Source organism: Kogia breviceps, chromosome 4, assembly GCF_026419965.1.
Source record: "Kogia breviceps isolate mKogBre1 chromosome 4, mKogBre1 haplotype 1, whole genome shotgun sequence".
NCBI classification, from domain to species: domain Eukaryota; kingdom Metazoa; phylum Chordata; class Mammalia; order Artiodactyla; family Physeteridae; genus Kogia; species Kogia breviceps.
The window spans coordinates 75610559-75629894 of record NC_081313.1 but is presented as its reverse complement, the minus strand read 5'-3'; the positions used below and the strand labels follow the sequence as shown (position 1 = coordinate 75629894).

The 19336-nt window shown below is 36.5% G+C and overlaps 1 protein-coding gene across 9 annotated transcripts in view; it reads left to right on the top strand.

The window, feature by feature from the left end:
• KIAA0825 (KIAA0825 ortholog) overlaps window positions 1–19336 on the top strand; it is a 420452-nt gene that overhangs the window by 306609 nt on the left and 94507 nt on the right. For 3 of the 9 annotated variants that reach the window (XM_067031324.1, XM_067031325.1, XM_067031326.1), the window contains one exon: window positions 7966–8158. The exons of the other annotated variants lie outside the window; for them this stretch is intronic. In XM_067031324.1, the coding sequence (XP_066887425.1) occupies window positions 7966–8158 (193 nt within the window). Of the gene's footprint in view, window positions 1–7965; window positions 8159–19336 lie in introns of those variants that run through there. 9 annotated transcript variants of the gene reach the window in all.

Genomic DNA, 19336 nt, shown 5'->3' with positions numbered 1-19336 from the left:
AAGGAAGAGAGATGTTTCCAGGATGATATACAGTTTTCAGGCTTGGGAAGCTGAGCAAATACTTCACTAAGATGAACAACACCTGGGAAAAAAATAGACTTGGGTTTAGGGAGGGAGTAGATGCCAGATTCAGTTTGGGGCACCCTAAGTTTGAGATGCCTATGGAGTACCTGAGGAGAGATGGATACTCAGTAGGAGATGGGTGTATGGGTCTAGAGCTCAATAAAGAGATAGATTTTAGTCATCAGCACATAAATGCTAACTGAAGCTGTGGGAATGGATGAGTATGTAGAAGGAAAGATAAGACCCAAAGCTGAGGTATATACCACATTCTGAAGACTGAGAAGTGAGAGGAAAACTTGGAGAGGGTGATGTCTTTGAAGTGAAAGAACGAGAGTATGTATTTTAGGGATTAATTGAATGCTGGCAGGTGTGACCCTATGTATAAACTGCTAACTGGAGCCCGGTGGGATAAAAGTGTACTCGAATTATTAAACAGAGGCAGCTATAGAGCAAAAAAAAAAAAAAATCATAGGAAAGCAATATTAAGTGTTAATATGGGCAGTAAATGTGAATAATTTATAAGAAAATGCTGTTTTTAGCAAAGTCTTTGGACTGTTTAATTTTATTTATCTCTGCCCTGTTTAGGTTGTGTAGGACTTTATTTTATGGGTGACCATTCATTTTTTGCCCTTGCTTTCTTATCCCATCAATCTACCAACATTAATTTTTTGTGTGTATGGTTAACCTTTCTCAATTCAACCGGGTGATTCTACTCTTTTTCACAGATAAATACTTATGTGAAACATCTCAGATAAGAATTTTGTTTCACAATTTCTTAAGGATTACAGCCGCATTCCTATGTATCCAATCAATAACATGATGGAAATATTATATGTTATTTTAAAACTAAATTGTACTATTGTCAAATATTCTACTCAGTATTATTTTAGGATGAAATAGGAAAAATGGATCATAATTAAAACAAAGCTATAAGGTTTTACTTAACTTGAAAATGGAAGCTTGGATTATTAGTATTTTGATTTTATATTAAAAATACCTACTGAATTCTTACTGTTGGTTTCCTTTGCAAAATTGCCTATTGAAACTCCTTTTACACAGACAAGTGCCAAATCATACTGGCCTAACGCTATTGAGTTCTCTTACTGTAATTGAAATCACGTTAAAGGCAGGTATAGTAGCAATGTGAACTAAAGACACATCTTTATTCAAGGAGAGAGGTTGCAATAAGTAGCAAAGACCAAATTACCTGCCTTTCTTGTTCTTTGCTGTATTTCTGTAAACAAGAAATGTACTGATGTTGAATGTATCCTGACTTCAGAAATTTATGATTTGAAATCAGAGACCTCCAGAACTATTTTGGAAAAGACTTTTAAACCTGGACAACCCCCTGCTGTTATAGGGACTGCCAGTGCTTCTACAGTGTAGCAAGGTTTTTCTATAAGACTGTTCTTACTAGAACCTGTTTTATATAAGAACATACTTAAAAAGCTAATTTCTTTTCTCCTTTTTGTACTGCAATCCACAAAGTGTGACTAATAATAGATTTAAATTTGCTAAGTGCATTCACTCCTTTGTGCCATCATAAAGAGAATCTATTACTGTAAAATTGAGGCTTAGTTCCAAATTGCGCCATTATGAAGTTTTCTTCCAGCAATGTTTTGTCTCTAATACACTTCCCTCATTGTAATTCTATTGCAAACCTGATGTCTAGCATCAAGTCTCACAATAATTATTTTAAATTGCTACTAGGAACAGTAGTCCTGGTGGGATATATTACTACCATTCTAACAAGATGAATTTCAATGCACTTGTAACCATATTATAGTATATTATGAAAGAAAGAAAATCTTTTTTTTTTATATCTATGGACATGAATGTAACACACACACAAAATAATTTTTATAAACTTCAAAATACTTTGTATTTAACATTTATCATTTATTTAAACTAATTATAAGTCATAAGAACAAATTAGGATTTCTAACTACATGGCCCATTAATAGCATGCTGAGTGACTTGAATAAATAAGTATAAATATAAAAATAATAGTAATGCTACTACTTAGAATAATTGTGCCTGGTAATATATTTATATGATAGATTTTAAAGATAATATAAATTAGATTACCATAGAAGAAAGGCACCAGAAAACCATTAAAAATGAAGCTGACATAAAACTTTGTTCTTAATCTTTCCCAAGGTTTAGGAGTCATTTAAATAAATGAACTACCCAAAAATTGTGTTTAAAAATAATTTATTGTATAACAGAAACTTCAAAAAAAGTCATGTTCATCAGTCTAAATCACTAAGTTACTAGTTTGCTAATATATCATTGATGGGAATACTACTAGAAATCAACATGGAAAGCACTGGAAAACATTTTAGTCACCCTGAAACTTAGGTGATTAACAGTAGTGTTATAATATATACTGTGTGTTTCAGGAGTGATTTTACATTCTTACTGGGGGCATTCTAAAATTCACCATACTGATAAGCCTAGAGGCTTACGAATAATTAATTGAGAAGATAATCACTTCAGAGTCACTAAAAGTATGAATGTTGAATTTGGAGTATAACGAAATTATTGTGAAGAAATAGTAAAGCCAAGCTTCTGTTATTGATAAAATGATTATAAAATGATGGTCTGAGATCAAAAGCTAGTTCAATCTCAATAATTTAAATAAGTTGGCACATAAAATTTAGAAGAAACTCCAAGTATCAATTCTGTATCTGCAGGAATTCTTTTTTAAAAATGTTCACATATGCCCCAAATGAAAATCACTTAGCTACCCAACGAAATTTAAAGTTATTCCCTGGGGTCGGCCAAAAGTAAATCTGCTTACTTAACAAAAAAGGGGCAGTTGAATTTACATTAACAATTCAGCATTTTACTTTAAATAATAATGGAATTGGGCTTCCCTGGTGGCGCAGTGGTTGAGAATCTGCCTGCCAATGCAGGGGACACGGGTTCGTGCCCCGGTCTGGGAAGATCCCACATGCCACGGAGCGGCTGGGCCCGTGAGCCATGGCCACTGAGCCTGTGCTTCCGGAGCCTGCGCTCTGCAACGGGAGAGGCCACAACAGTGTGAGGCCCGCATACCAAAAAAAAAAAAAAAAAAAAAAAAAAAAAAAAAAAAAAAGATCAATAATAATGGAATTTACACACCAGTCAGCATGGAGCTACCAACTGAGCTGTGCAAGATTACACCAAAATGGCTGCACGGGCTTCCCTTTACAGTAAAGCAGCCCTCTATGTGCAGTGACCACCATTCATTCTGTAGCATTTCCTCTATGAAGAAAAATCTAGAAATACATCAGTATATCTAGGCATTACCTTTTAGAAACCTAAGAAATGTGTATTCTCATTATTAGGTTACCGCTCAAATTTTTGACATTGTTTTGTAGATTAGTTGCTAAACCTGCAGTCACTTCCTGTTGATTGGGACACTCTGGTGTTTGTCAATAGATGTGTCATTATCTTTGCATTTACTCCTATATTTATATTTACTCCTTTATATATAAGCTTACGTCATTTAAAACATACTATGATGTTACTGGGCCTCATACCCAAGGCAAAAATGTCCATTGTTAACAATGTTTTTGGTCATAGATGTATTCTCCAAGTGGCATTGTTATATGGGCAAATGACTGTAGAGATTTCGCCCCACACTTTCAGGTTGGGGAAAACAAGGTCTAAGTTAATACAAACAGGATTAGGAACAGAAGGTGTCTTGGCTCTCAATTTTGTTAATCAAAACAAAACAAAACAAAAAAGACATAAACCTTTTACAATTTTCCACCAATACCTTGCCCTTCCGCTTTTGAATTAAAAGCCTTTTTTGTGAGATCTGAATAAAGCCAGTTGTGCAGAAGAATATATTAATGGATCCCCAAGAGTATGACTGAAAAAACATTTTGACCCTGTGCTTATCAATGCTTTTTGAAATCAGTAGTGATTTTTAAAGGACAATAAAGAAAGCTGTTATTTTTAATATCATACACATGTTCCCATTCCTCTCCATTTCTTGACGATAGAATTTTGAATTAACTCCTTGAATACTCTGTTGCATATTCACCAACAATTCATTTCATGATTGGAATTATTCTCCCAGCATCTAGGTGAAATTGATTTCAGGGAGTCACATAATATTGTTGAAGATCTTCAGAAAAAAGGAACCACATACCAGCTAGCCAAAATCCCCAAATCTTAAAGGACTAAGAATATCACATCCTTCCAGATTTTATGAACTTGCGTGATCATGAGTGTATCAGACCACTTGTTACACTGTAGATTCCCGGGCCCTTCTCAAACAATTTTGTTTGCATAAACCTGGAATAGGGACTAAGAATCTCAAATCCAACTTTCTGTATTTGAGGCAATTGGGAGTAAAAACCAAAAAAATACATTTCAGGGGTTTGGGGCAAGCTTAACTTGCTTTTGAGAACTCAGTGAATTGATGATATAAATCTAAAGGGAACCTAGTTCTCTCTCGTCTCATCCTCTGTGTCTGTTTGTGTGTGTGATTAGGGTATTTTGGTTCAAAATAGGTTTCCTTTTTAAAAGACAGGTTAGCTAAGCATAGCATGTGTCTAAGTGATCTGTTTGATTGACAATGGAAAAATATAGTTATTTTACATTGCCTAGAAGCACATAATGAAGAAAGTATAAACCTGGAAAGGACCCTAAGATTTCTAGTCTAGCACACTACTTCCTAGGAAGAGCTACACCTAATATCTCTTAGAAAGAGGATTTATTTATATCTCAAATATCTCAAGGAAAGACATGTCTTTTTTTTTTTTTTTTTTTTTTTTTTTGCTGTACGCAGGCCTCTCACTGTTGTGGCCTCTCCCATTGCGGAGCACAGGCTCCGGACGCACAGGCTCAGCGGTCATGGCTCACGGGCCCAGCCGCTCTGCGTCATGTGGGATCTTCCCGGACCAGGGCACGAACCCGTGTCCCCTGCATCAGCAGGCAGATTCTCAACCACTGCGCCACCAGGGAAGCCCAGAGAGACATTTCTTTAACTTCCCCTGTTAACCTCTTCCAGTGCTTAGTATAAAAATATTATAATTAGAGTAAATTTTCTTAGTTGTTATGTGTGTTGCTTTCTTTTCTTTTTCATTATTAGAAACAAATTCTAGCATTTTATTTATTTTTTTTATCATCAATGTTCTTTCTTTAATAGTCTAAATCATTGCCTTGTTCATATTTTTATTTCTCCTAATCATTCTTGATTAACTACATCTCATATATAATTTTTATTTTCTTTTAATTTTCATTTTTTCATTTTATTTTTTATTTTTTAACATCTTTATTGGAGTATAATTACTTTACCATGGTGTGTTAGTTTCTGCTTTATAACAAAGTGAATCAGCTACACATATACATATATCCCCATATCTCCTCCCTCTTGCATCTCCTTCCCACCCTCCCTATCCCACCCTTCTAGTTAACCTTATAGGGATTCCCTTGTATGTTATTTGTTGTTTTTCCCTTGCTGCTTTTAATATTTGTTCTTTGTATTTAATTTTTGATAGTTTGCATATTATGTGTCTTGGCGTGTTTCTTCTTGGATTTATCCTGTATGGGACTCTCTGTGCTTCCTGGACTTGAATAACTATTTCCTTTCTCATATTAGGGAAGTTTTCAACTATAATCTCTTCAAATATTTTCTCAGTCCCTTTCTTTTTCTCTTCTTCTTCTGGGACCCCTATAATTTGAATGTTGGTGTGTTTAATGTTGTCTCAGAGGTCTCTGAGACTGTCCTCAATTCTTTTCATCCTTTTTTCTTTATTCTGCTCTGTGGTAGTTATTTCCACTATTTTATCTTCCAGGTCACTTATCTGTTCTTCTGCCTCAGTTATTCTGCTATTGATTCCTTCTAGAGAATTTTAAATTTCATTTATTGTGTTGTTCATCGTTTGTTTGCTCTTTAGTTCTTCTAGGTCCTTGTTACATGTTTCTTGTATTTTCTCCATTCTATTTCCAAGATTTTGGATCATCTTTACTATCATTACTCTGAATTTTTTTTCAGGTAGACTGCCTATTTCCTCCTCATATGTTTGGTCTGGTGGGTTTTTACCTTGCTCCTTCACCTGCTGTGTGTCTCTCTGTCTTCTCATTTTGTTATCTTAACTGTGTTTGGGGTCTCCTTTTTGCAGGCTGCAGGTTCATAGTTCCTGTTATTTTTGGTGTCTGCCCCCAGTGGCTAAGGTTGGTTCAGTGGGTTGTGTAGGTTTCCTGGTGGAGGGGACTGGTGCCTTTGTTCTGGTGGATGAGGCTGGATCTTGTCTTTCTGGTGGGCAGGACTGTGTCCGGTGGTGTGTTTTGGGGTGTCTGTGGCATTATTATGATTTTAGGCAGCCTCTCTGCTAATGGGTGGGGTTGTGTTCCTGTCTTGCTAGTGGTTTGGCATGGGGCGTCCAGCACTGTAGCTTCCTGGTCATTGATTGGAGCTGGGTCTTAGTGTTGAGACGGAGATCTCTGGGAGAGCTTTCGCCGTTTGATATTACATGGAGTTGGGAGGTGTCTTGTGGACCAATGTCCTGAACTCGGCTCTCCCACCTCAGAGGCACAGGCCTGACGCCCGGCTGGAGCACCAACACCCTGTCAGCCACACGGCTGCTAGTGTTGGAGGGTCTCCTGCAGAGGCAGGGGGTGGCTGTGGCTCACCACGGGGACAAGGACACTGGCAGCAGAAGTTCTGGGAAGTACTCCTTCAATTCTAGCATTTTAAACTCATTTTAAACTCATTTTAAACTCATTTAAACTCATTAGTATCCTGCTAATTCATAAAGAAATTACACTGAATACATGTATGTATACATATAGGTATCTTTCAGTATTATAAAGAGATAAATATTAACTTCTTAAAAGCAAACACAAGATGAAGATGTACAGTAGTACATCTGTTTTTGAAACAAGAACTCCTTTGAAGTTCTAAAAAAGCTCTCTGCCTCTAAACATGCAACATATGCATATACCCTTCCAAATCTGCGTATGCTTTCAAGAGGTTCATGGACCTGGAATCTTCCTAGGTTAATAAGTCCTAATGCAGTAAGAAGAAACCATCCCTGAAATACTAGTGTTTAGTACATTTTCTTATACATTAAAGAAGTCTCAAAGCTCAAATAGTATAAAGCTCTGATTCATTAATATTATTTTAAAAATCAGAAGATGAAAATTGAACTATATTGACCATGTAATTATACTGTAAATCTGTGTAGCATGAAAGTGAATGCTATATTTCACCTGAGAATAAGCACTAAATGACTTTAATTTTTTCCCATTTTTAACAAGGTTGAGAAATGAATTTACATTTTCTAATAATCTTGTGCAGATTATTCATACATAAAATAAAAAAGTGATTATCCCTAACCACTATAGGAGTTAGTGATAAGACCATTCCATTGACTCCATAAGGCTGTTCTTTGAAAGAGTCCAATAACCAGAGATGTAACGATAGAGAGACATGAACAGGAAGAAGATGACTGTATTGAAAGGAAAAACTTGGATTGGCCCATGTCCGAGGAATATGCACATTATACCTTGAGTTTGCTGCCATTTCCTTCTTGGATCACATAGGTGTTAAGACCTATTTCCAAAACAGTTCCTCATGTTACAAAGCAACCTCAATAGTTCTTGACTTGATCCTTACTAAGAGAATCAAATCCAAGTCAGCTACCCAAGGGGAGGAAAATCTTTACAGGCATACTTTAACTCACAAAACTGCCATATTTTTGAAACTTGCTAGTAAATCAGTTTTAACATACGATCACTTCAGTCATGAGAAAAGCACACAACTTTAAAACGTCTTATGAATAATCATTTTATATAATGGAAAATGTTTACTGTCCTCCCCCCTGCCCTGCCATCGTGTGTTTTTCTCTTCTGTAATACTGAGCAACTAATCTTCTCACAACACCATTTCCCCATTGACAGGATGCTGTGGGGTTGCAAAGTGAAGCCTCTACTTTCCACAGCTGTGTCAACTTGCCTCCTCTCCCTGATGCTAAGCATTCTACCCTTGGCAAGAATTTTCCTTAATTGTGTAATCTCTGTAGATCCTCTTCACGCGTGCTATCCGGGATCTGTGTTAGGTGTTCTTATAAAGCTTTTGCATATAATATATTAAAATAGAATTGCCATAATGACAGAAGCTCAACGGGAAAAATCCACCCCTGCTCACCATCATGAAGCCTCTCTCCCTCCCTATTTTACCATTCCCATAGGGTATGAAGTCTTGTATTCTCCTGTCCCCCTCCAGTCAAATGCCATTGTCATGAATAAATATTTATTAATACCTACTACCGATTCAAAGCGATGCAAGACATGGTCTGGTCTCTGTGCTGTCTAGTTGGGAAGTTAGGACATGCAAAAAAAAAAGTGGTTAATAGCAATGTGAGGTAGCATAGACTAAGTGATACGTGACACCCTCTAATTTATCTGTTCAACAAATCCAAATTTCCATACATTTATGTTGCTTAAAAGGAGATACAGGGGCTTCCCCGGTGGCGCAGTGGTTGAGAGTCCGCCTGCCGATGCAGGGGACACGGGCTCGTGCCCCGGTCCAGGAAGATCCCACATGCCGCAGAGCCGCTGGGCCCGTGAGCCATGGCCACTGAGCCTGTGCGTCCGGAGCCTGTGCTCCGCAATGGGAGAGGCCACAGCAGTGAGAGGCCCGCGTACTGCAAAAAAAAAAAAAAAAAAAAAAAAAGGAAATACATCTGTAATCCTTGCCTCACCATGTCTTTTCACTAAGCTTGTGTCTTCTGGCATAATGAAAAATAATGTGATAATATAGTGACATGTTACTGTGACTTTAGGATGTTTCCATAGAGGCAGAGCAGTCTCATGGGTACTATGATGGAATGAGATACAGAAGACAGGGATTCTTAGCTGAGAAATGCCCCTGACATTTTATGTGACCTCAGACAAGTGACTCAACCTCTCAGTTTAAGCTTTGTCATCTGTAAAGTAAGCTTAATTAAACTTGCCAACATCACAGAGACGTTATAAAGTCTAGCTAATTAAAGCCCATTAATGTTTTGAAGATATAAAATGCTTGTTTTACAGTCATAAACAATAAGCCAAAAGAAGAGTTTTCTTTTATTTAAATACTTATTTTTGTACCATCATCTCAAAAGTGATACTGATGCCCTCTAGAGCCTAGTTGTAGGGACGGGTTTGCACTGATTCATTCTTACTCTCTCATTCGGTTAGTTTGGTGACCAGTAGCACTTAAGACAGCTGGGTAAAACGAGGTATCTGTCTGTGACTATCGAACAAAGTAAAACTAAGTGGCTACCCTGGCATTGAACCAATGCTCTAGGTCTCATTAGCACTATCAGCTAATCAACTGAGCTAATTGGATACCACATTGATAATAATGTAGCACCACATTGATAATAATGTAGCAGAACATGGTTTGGCTTATATTTTTTCCAAAACTTTCCCTAGATTGAATTTCAATAACCGTAAAAAATTAGTATGAGTTATTAGAGCCAAAGACATTAAGCTAGACGTTATTAGATGTCACTGACATCCGAGGGACTAACTCTTGCTGTCCCCAACAGGCCTGGAGTCCTCAACAGGTTCTGGACTGCCCTGAGAAAGTGAGGTTTCAGAATGAAAAGGCTAGTAAAGCCAGGGCCCTCCTAATGAGATTAGGAAGAGCTATTGCATATCTCTTCCTCACTAAGAGTCTATTGGCAAGAATTAGAAATTGTTCTGGTGTGTGTGTCCTTTGGAGGCTAATAAAGTGACAATGAAGATGCATTGTGCTACAGAAAACAGTCCTAAGTACTAAATAAAAAATGCCTTAACACTGAGCTCATAACTTTGCCTCTTGGGATTGATTATATCTTTCAGCTGAGAACAGAAGCAAGCCTTAATGAGGAACTGATATTAGGTGGGATCGTTTCTGTAATTCTTAGTTCTTTGAACTTTCAGGCAAGGTTAATGTACATGCTATTTCATGGAATAAAACAAAAATATATGATGTTGAAATATTCCCTTTCTAGAAATACGAGAGTAATAGAATCCAGCAGTGCTAACTAAGTAGCATGTAAATCCTAGGGTGTATACTTCAGATTTCAAGTGGAACGAATGGCCTATTTGGCCCAAACTAGGTAAACTTAAATTCTGCAAAGTTGAAATATTGGAAATTAGCTCCATGATGTATTAACTCAAATAATAATGTTCCTGACGTTAAAAAAAAAAAGATGGAAATTAAACATCTAGTTATGAATACTACGTCTGCACAATGTGCTGCATGCACCGCATGTGTTAGAATTTCTTCTCAGTTCTTTTTTTAATCTTTTATTCATAGCATTGCAGGTGATGAAAAATTTATGCCTTGAGTCTGGCATTGAAATTAAATGCAAAATGAAAACAGAAGCAGTTTATACTGACAGCTTAAATATCTTTATCTAGCATACGGTTGCACTATAAAAATCACTGGGTGACTTTTTAAATCTCCCCACATGTAAAAAACCAAAAGTTGTACAATAATGAATAAAGTTATATCAGATATCAACAGAAAAGTTGTATTTTATTAGCACTCTTTGTTAATATCATTTTGCTGTATTTTGTTGTTTTTGTTTAATCGGCACAGATGAACATAAGCTTTTAAAAACGCTGCACAACTTAGTTGTTGATATTAATTCCTCAGAGTGGCAGAAAACAATTGATTTTTGCAGTATATTTAATGAGTGTGATTTCTCTGGTAGGTTTATGTCTTAAGCTGAACAGAAAACATTAATCTGCACCTAAGGTAGTTATGCTGTGGTAAGGTTAATTATTCAGGTGAATCAATTTGTTCATCCCTATATTACTGTGACTGATGTTTTGGAAGAATGGCAATAACTACAGTAATATCCACAGTTACTAGATATGTGAATTTTCAAGTGTATTGCCTTCCTTAGAATAGTTGCAGGTAATTCTGTACAAATCATTGTATTAGTCACAAAATGAGGTTCCCTATAAATGGTTCCTATTTTCTGGGGATGTCTAGTCTTTTGTCCTAGTCATATCTGTGTATATACGCTGCATTAAAATGTCCTCTGTGGCTTTTGTTGATGAACTGATGTTGAATCTCAAGTAGTTAGCCCATAATGTAAATTAATTGAAGAAAATAAATGCCTCTTAATATTGTGTAGAATGCACAGAGGTTTAAAATACATTCAGTCTAGATACATTTTATAAATCATATATATTTATAAGAATTTTAAAAATAAGTATAGGGTTATTTAGCATTTAAATAAGTAAAGCATAAAATTTAGAACTGTCTGCAGTTACATCAAGCACCAATACTAAACAACCACTTAGATTTCCATATTTAGAAGACTTCAGCGCACAGCTTAAAATATTTTATACTCAGCCTCTGATTTGTAGCTTTTTCCTGGATGTTTTATGTAAACATACTGTGTATAATTATGCAGATAATTTTATACAATATTAATTGTGCTAAGAGTGCAGTGAAAGTTGTTTAATTCAGTAATTCATTTACATTTTAATAATTTTAATAGCATAAGATTACTGAATCAACTTGAAATATCTCTGACCATTAATATTATGTTGTGTGAACAGTTCAAATAGTTATATCATATTATGCAGAATATATTTATCATATCTTGTTATTGACTACCAAAAAGAATCTTGAATTACCCATGTTGAAAAAAAACATTTTCATTGCACTTTTTAATCCGATATTAAATATACGTAAAGAATGGTACCCCGAAGCTTTGACAGATCAGGTATCAGATTTTAAAGTATGTTAATATCTGTCTTAAGCACGTGAATGGTTGAGCTAGCCTGCGTCTTTGAAATGCAGTTGATGAGATATATTACCTTTTTTGCAGATAACCTGTACCCAAGAAAAATGCATTTAATTAATTTATTCCCCTTTCATGTAGGAAGACTAATTCTAGGTGTTTATTATGGGAAACGAGTGAATGTACTAACTTTTACACGTAAAGATAACATCTGAAGCCATTTTCCAAATCAACAAACTTCAGGTTCACATTTCTTTCTTATTTCTTTCATCATGTACAGATTTAATATCATCAGGAATAAATCTAAATTGTTTGCTTCTTGCCTCCTAATTCTTGAAGCAGTATAAAAGCCTAGAGAGGTTTGAAGTGACAGGATTACAAGCAGTCTTTTGCATACATGGCCTTTAGGGATAAGCGGCTACCTTGCATCTAATAAACAAGAAAGTGAATTCGTTGAATAATGAATTAAGTGGCATAAGTTGTGATAACAGGGAGCAAATGTAACTTCAGACGAATGGTATTTGCTTTGTGTGGGGTTATCTGAGAGGGCTGATGCTCCGCCAAGGGAGACTGAAAAAAGGCTCATTATATTAAGATGTTCTTTTACAGAACACAGTCTAAAATGATCTTGCAGTTTTTTCTCCCGTTTGCTGGACTCCTTTGTGTGCTTCTATCAAATCAACCACCTCCACCAGGGGGATAACTAGGAGTCTTTAAGTGTTGTTTAAAATGAAAATTCCTAGTGAGTTTTAGATGGGTCACCCAACAATTAAATAGAGATGTCTAATTGGTTCATCCATAGTAGGGTCAGCAGCTGGTTACAGAATAAAAGGTTGTGGTGCCCCATTGCATAGTTCTGAACCAAATTAAATTATTAATCTAGTCTTTGCTTCAATATAGCTTCACGGGGATTCCTAACCTGCCATGCTGAATGAAACAGAATGACTGCTTTACATTTTCATTATGGAAAATTATATTTTAAATTGCAAATGCTCTCCTATTTAACTTGCATTGCGTATCTCGTTGGATATGTAGAAAAGTCTTCAACAGTCAGTGCTTATAAGTTGTTTTGTTAATTTCTAGTTGTAGCTGGAAACTATGAAATCAACCAAAAAAGATGATTTGCATGCAGTATAAACTCGCCAGCCAGAACCAGTTGGGCCATGAAAAGCAAAATCAGGACTTAAGGGGCCATTATCTTTGACTTTTAAATTTAAAAGATACAATTAAATAAGTATCTTATGGGAGGCTTTGTAATCTAACATGAGCTTCAGGTTAATTCAACCAAGGATACTTTCATGATAGCATGATAGCAATTCCTTTACAGGCTCAAAGTCTTAATTTTTGTGACCTTTTTTTTTTGTTGTTATTTAACTACTCTGAAGTGAATATTAGGCTTGTGAAAAAAATATAGCTACATTCAGTTTTCTAATAAAATGTTTAACAATATCTTAATAATTATATTCTATTATCGGCAGTAGGCACAATTGCAATTAAGAATTACCATATTTTCTTAGAAATTACTTTGTGAGATGTTTCCTGTCAACATCTTGATATATGCCTACTCTTCATTTTTACTTAACATAACAATTTTACATAACAGTTTACATAATAATTTTAAGTTATGAGATCCATAGCAGAATTAACTCTAAAAGCAGGTTGACCTTTAGAATGCAATATGATTTCTAAAGATAAATCTCTTAGTAATCACAACTGAGTGGATGTTCCATTTTTGATGCATTGCATTGGCTGAAGTTTTGAATTTCACTCATTGGATCATTCTTGCATTTGGATGCATGTATGTGTTAGCTGTGTCTTTGGAGACACATAAAAAGTTGAAGACCAGTGAAACTTTTTTACAAATTAGAAATATTTTGTAAATAACCTAGTTTGTTCATTTATTCATCAAAAACTTATTTAGGGGACACCTACTATGTACCAAGTACTATTTGAGGAACCATGCAAACAAGAGGAAGTAAAGCAAGATAAAATCACTTCTGTTGTGGAGTGTACATCCCAGTGGAGGGAAACGAGACCATTAATCAGTGAATAAATAAATTAGCAAGAAAATAACAGAGCAAAGTATTGGAAAGAAAGCAAAGTAGTATTCAGAGAGTGACAAAAGAAGGAGCTTCTTTAGATAGGGGTTGTAAAGAAAGACCGCTCTGAGGAGGACGTGTTTTTGCCGAGACCTTAGCCGTGAGAAGGGCTTTCCAAGCAGAGAGAATAGCAATTGCCAAAGCCCTGGGGTGGGAATGAGCCTGGCACATATGAGAAACAGAAAGAAGCAAGGTTGGTTTCATGGGCATGCAACCTGGGTGGTTCCACAGGTTTCCATGAGAGAAGGGCCCCAGTTGAATGCTCTTCTGGCGTCATCTCGAAATTCATAATCATTTTTTATCAAGGGACCTCGCATTATTCTTACAAGTTACGTCACCAGTCCTGGAAAGAAAACTAATATAGGTGAGTTGTGTGTGTGTGTGTTTTGGAGGGGAGGTGGATGTGCATTAAAAATAAGGTCAGTAAGTGATATTTCTGGGTATGTGTGGTACTGGCATCAGTATAGTTTATGAGAGATTAGTTGCACTTTACAATAAAGCATTTTTGTTTGCTGTGTAGAAAGTGGCAACACTATTTTTGTTCTATATTTAGCCAAATCCTCACATACAGATGATAAATTCCTCAAGGGTAATGTTGGTCTCTTCTGTCTATTGTGTATATACTTCACAGCACCTTGTGATTAGAAATTCCCCAAATAATAATTGCAGCTAATAGGAATTTGCCTTCTCTTTTAACCGGATAGGACTTCCTTTGAAAAGAACAAGGCATTTAGTGTTCACATGTGAATTCTTGCTTTCTTACCAGTTACATTGTAGTACCAAATCTGCATGACCATTTAACAATTAGGTCAAATCTTATAGAACTGCTGATACTCAACCATTTTTTTTTGACCTAGAGAATGGCAGTTTCCATGGTTCATAGCAGATTAAAATTGTAGTTTTATTTAAGGAAGTAAAACAGAATTCTTACAAGCATCTTCGTAACCCCTGCCGGATTTATTTAACAGAGGGAAACAACTAGCGCACGGTTCGTTAGCGCACTGTGCTGAGCAATGCTGTCAGGCCTGCACCCGTGGGCCTCCTTAGAGGTAAATCCACATCGCAGCAAAGACTTTCTGCCAGTCAGCAACTCCCCACGCCCTCCAATAACGGAGTCCATGGATTGAGACCCATTTTCTACTATATTCTGCATTATAGCAAGTGATGAGGTGCCAGGAATTACTATGTGAGTGGCCCCAAGTGCATGCCATAGTTTAGAGCTGCAACAGGTTACAGGGCTTTGGTCTATGCACTGTTATTCACTGATAACCTTTCCAGTAGGCAAATCTATTTCCATGTGTTGATGGCCATGATGATTCACCCAGTGATTACTAATGACATTATGGGGTCATGTGACAGAATTTGGCCAGCAGGGGGTTATGTCATATCAGGATTTTTCTGATCAGGACAAAGAAGCAATTTTATAATTCAAACAAGGTAATGAGCTGACAAATTCTCAAAAAACCTTCTGTTTCAGGGGCTTTCATTGTTTGCTTCTTAACTTTTCCTTTGGAAGGGTTATTGGTTCCAAACAATCATTGTCAAGTTGCTTCTTACCCAGTACTCTTTTACATGTTAACAATACACTAAAATCCATTCGTTTTTGGTTCTTCCACTTGCGTGTTCAATTTCTTGTGCTTGTTTCTTTCTTTAGGGTCTACAAAATCTTCTACACTTTGAACATTTTGAACCTATCTATATATTTCTGAAGTCAGTAGTGAGATTATGAAATACATTCTTAGTAACCTAGCATAAATGAAAAACTCCTAAGACATGTTTGCCTTACATCAGAAACATTTCTTAAATATATTCATGATCCCCTTTTATATTATCCCAGTAACTGTTCATAGCCTTCTACTGAAAGGTGACTGCATAATATCTATTCATCTCCAGAATCCCGAGGTAGAAGCATGTGTTTGATTATTTTCGTATACTCAAGCTACACACAATCTCCAAATAAAAAATGATAAAAAATTCCAACCATTTGGATATTAAAATCTGTATAGTTTTCCTTCTGAACTTTACACTGGTATTAAAAATATTCCTCAAATGAATTAATGAATGCTCTCAAGGAACTTACGATCTGGTGATAGAGCCGGACAGACAGTGATTAGCAAAATTAGTTGTTTACAGATCTTAGTAGAGATATTTTAAAGTGCTCAGAACAGGTACTCATAATCTGGTCTTGGGGAGTCAGGGAAGACTTCCTGACATGTAAGCTGAAATTAAACCTATTTAAAAGTCTGCACATGCCTCCTTTCTCCCTAGATCCACGCAACCCTAAATAAAAGGTTGACATACTTTAAGATTGCTTTCCATGGAGCACCGTGCCTTTCCCAGCATCAATTCCTTTTAGCATCTACTCCTTTCAGCATCTACTCCTTTCAGTTTTCCTTTCCCAAAGATCTTGTCCTCTTCTCTGGCTACAAAGGGCTTGTCTAAACTTTTCATGCGGCTTTATTACTAAACAAAAGTTGCATTTTCTGTGATTGATTACATTGGTCGCATAAATCTTGGGAAAATTGTAAATAACATGATAAACTATCATGTGCAAAGTTAACTTTTACAGACAAAGCACACTTAAGCCAAAGGAGTGACTCTCTAATAGTGGGAATTTCAGCAACTATGGTAGGTGAATGGGAAATTTGGGGGTTTTTTTTGAGTCAGGGCCATTCAGGAGCTTCCCCATATTCCACTAAGTAGGAAACTGCACACATTTGCCACCATTTTCTACCTTAAGAACCAATCTTATTTATTCAGTTATGAAAATGGGGACAATAAAGATGGGAAAAATGAATAGGTGAGGTAAATAAAGAGATATAGGAGAGAGGTAAAAATATGAACAAGAGAAAATGATTAAATTCCTTCCACCTTCCTTCCAAACTATTTCTGCCATTCCTTAGAATAAATGACATCTTTATTCTACAGCCAGCCTTACCCAGTTGAGGCAGCACGACATCATGTGGAGGGAGCATGGGCTGTGGTGTCATAGAGTTTTGGGTTTGACTCTTGGTCTTGCTACTTGCTAACTTTGTGATCTTGGGCAAGTCACTTAACTCTCCGCACTTCAGTTTTGCTCAGATGTAAAAACATTAATACCTCACAGAACAAGTATGGGGATTATATGAGATAACTAATATCTGCTATGTGTATGTGCTATAATGGACTGATCATCATAATGACAAACTTCTACTAGAATAGTCTGTGGACAAAGGCGACAATTACTGTGAAAATAAACAAGGAAATAATTATGGAGCAGTTTCATCTTCAAGAGAATTTCTACAGAGTTTTATCTGCTGACTTGCTATAGGCATCCCACCTGCCCTATAGCCCTCCCTCCCTCAACTCAGTTCAGATGTGGTAAATTAGCCCAGGGAGAAGGAGTAGAGGAAGAGACTTGGTTTGCTCCAATAAGCTTGTCAGTGCTAATACCTTATGACAAAAGATATATTTTTAACCTCTTTCACAACGTGGGGTGAAACTATCGCCCTGGGAATTCCTCTTCTAAGGCCTAGACACTGTCTACACAGGACAGAGAGGAGCTCTTGTCCACTTTGCCACTTAGGAAAATATTTTGCTGTACCTTTTCCTTCCAGAAGGAGTAAAGGTATCTTACTGTTATTATGATAGCCTCATATTGTATTATCCCTTCAAAACAATAAAATGCTCCTGAGAATTGTTCCCGGGGGCTGTGTGTGTGTACATATGTGTGTGTGTGTGTGTGTATGTGTATGGGAGAAAATCTCATTGTTGAGCTGAAATACCATTATTGTGGCATTATTCACTCAGTTTCTCTAAGGCTTTGGTTTTCCAAACAGAAGACTGATTATAAACCTGTGTTGTGCAGAGCTGAGGTCGCATGTAAACCTTTTTAAAGGACTGGATAACTTCAAAAGTTGCTGAGTCAGAACTTCTCAACAGCCTTTAAATAAGAGTTTAAAGAGGAGGGAGGGAAGTATTCCCTGCCTACCCTTCTCCTAAAAGCCAGTGGTAAGAATTGTGGTTTCTCAAGACCTCTTCTAGTCTCAAAGATGAACCCGTGAGGGTAGAAATTGTCTTCACCGCTATATGTGATAGACTGTTATTTCAGTCATATATGCGTCATATAAAGTTTTGAACTTTCTATGCTCTATATCTTGCCCACAGAGGTTGTTTAATCCCTGCATGCTAACTCTGACTCAGAAGGTTAGATTGTCCCCAGGGAAGAGGAAAAAATTTGTAGCTAGAAACAATAAACAGCCCAGGTTGAGCAATTTAGACTGTCCTCAAAAGAAGAAAAGAAAGAAAGAAAAAAGTAGGTACAAGTTTGCTTCCCATTTAAACCTAGGAATTCAATATTTTATTGTGATTTCCCCACTCAGAAACTCTGCTTAAAGCAGGTCTTCAGTTTTAAACCACTCATTTCTCCACCGAAGTCTGGATACACCCAACCAGAACAAGTGTTTGCTGAGGGATTCATTAGCAAGCCATGTATATGGTAGTTCCATTCCTCTGCATTTTATCCTTAACCAAGGGAATTTTAGCCTTTGGCCTTCAATTTCCTTAAATGTGAGGGAGAAAAGAGACCAGTGTTTCATTTGAAAGCTAAGTTACGATGTTAATCAGCTCTGAACAACTAGTAAGTTTTGGCTTCTACAGGTTTCATGACAAAGCATTTAGTTAAGTTTGCAGATACTAAGATTAGTATGTATACTACTCCTCGGGAATTAATCATTTGGTGAGTGATGTTAAATGGATGCATAAGTACCCGAAAAAAACCTAATCTATAGAGTAATCATGATTGTGTCAACGCATATGTCAAGTAAGAATAGACTGTAGGTATTATGAATATGGGGTGAAATATCTAAACTTTACTCCCTGTTATGTGTCAGGCACTTTGTTATTCACCTCCTATAATCCTCATACCTTTTCTGTGAGCTGGGTATTAGTATTTTTATACTGAACAAGACTGAGGCTCAGAAAAGTGACTTGCTCAAGGTCACACAAGTTAGAAAGTGGCGAAACCAAGACTTGAACCTAAAATGCTAATACCTTAAAGTCCATGCTTCTCCCAAATAACATAGTGCTGCCTTAATCAGGTAAGACTGGTTGTAGAATAAAAATGTCATTTGTTCTAAGAAATGGCAGAAAAATCTTTCGAAAGAAGGCAAATTCTTCCTGGCGCATAAAAACAATCTCGGCCAATAGCAAGGACAGTTGGAGGACAACTGGCATGGTTACTATGAGAGACAAGGGAGATTGTCCATAGAGCTTTGTGGATTAGCCAAAAAGAGAAACAGCTAGGAAACAGAAAAGATAGTGAAATATATCTGGAGAGGCAAACAAACACATGGCAAATGCTGTAAGACAATTTGTAATTGATAGCTAAATTGTGTGGTAAAATCTCTAAATGCTTTGAGCATTTGGATGATAGATCTTTGAGGGCAAGTTAGTCAGAAA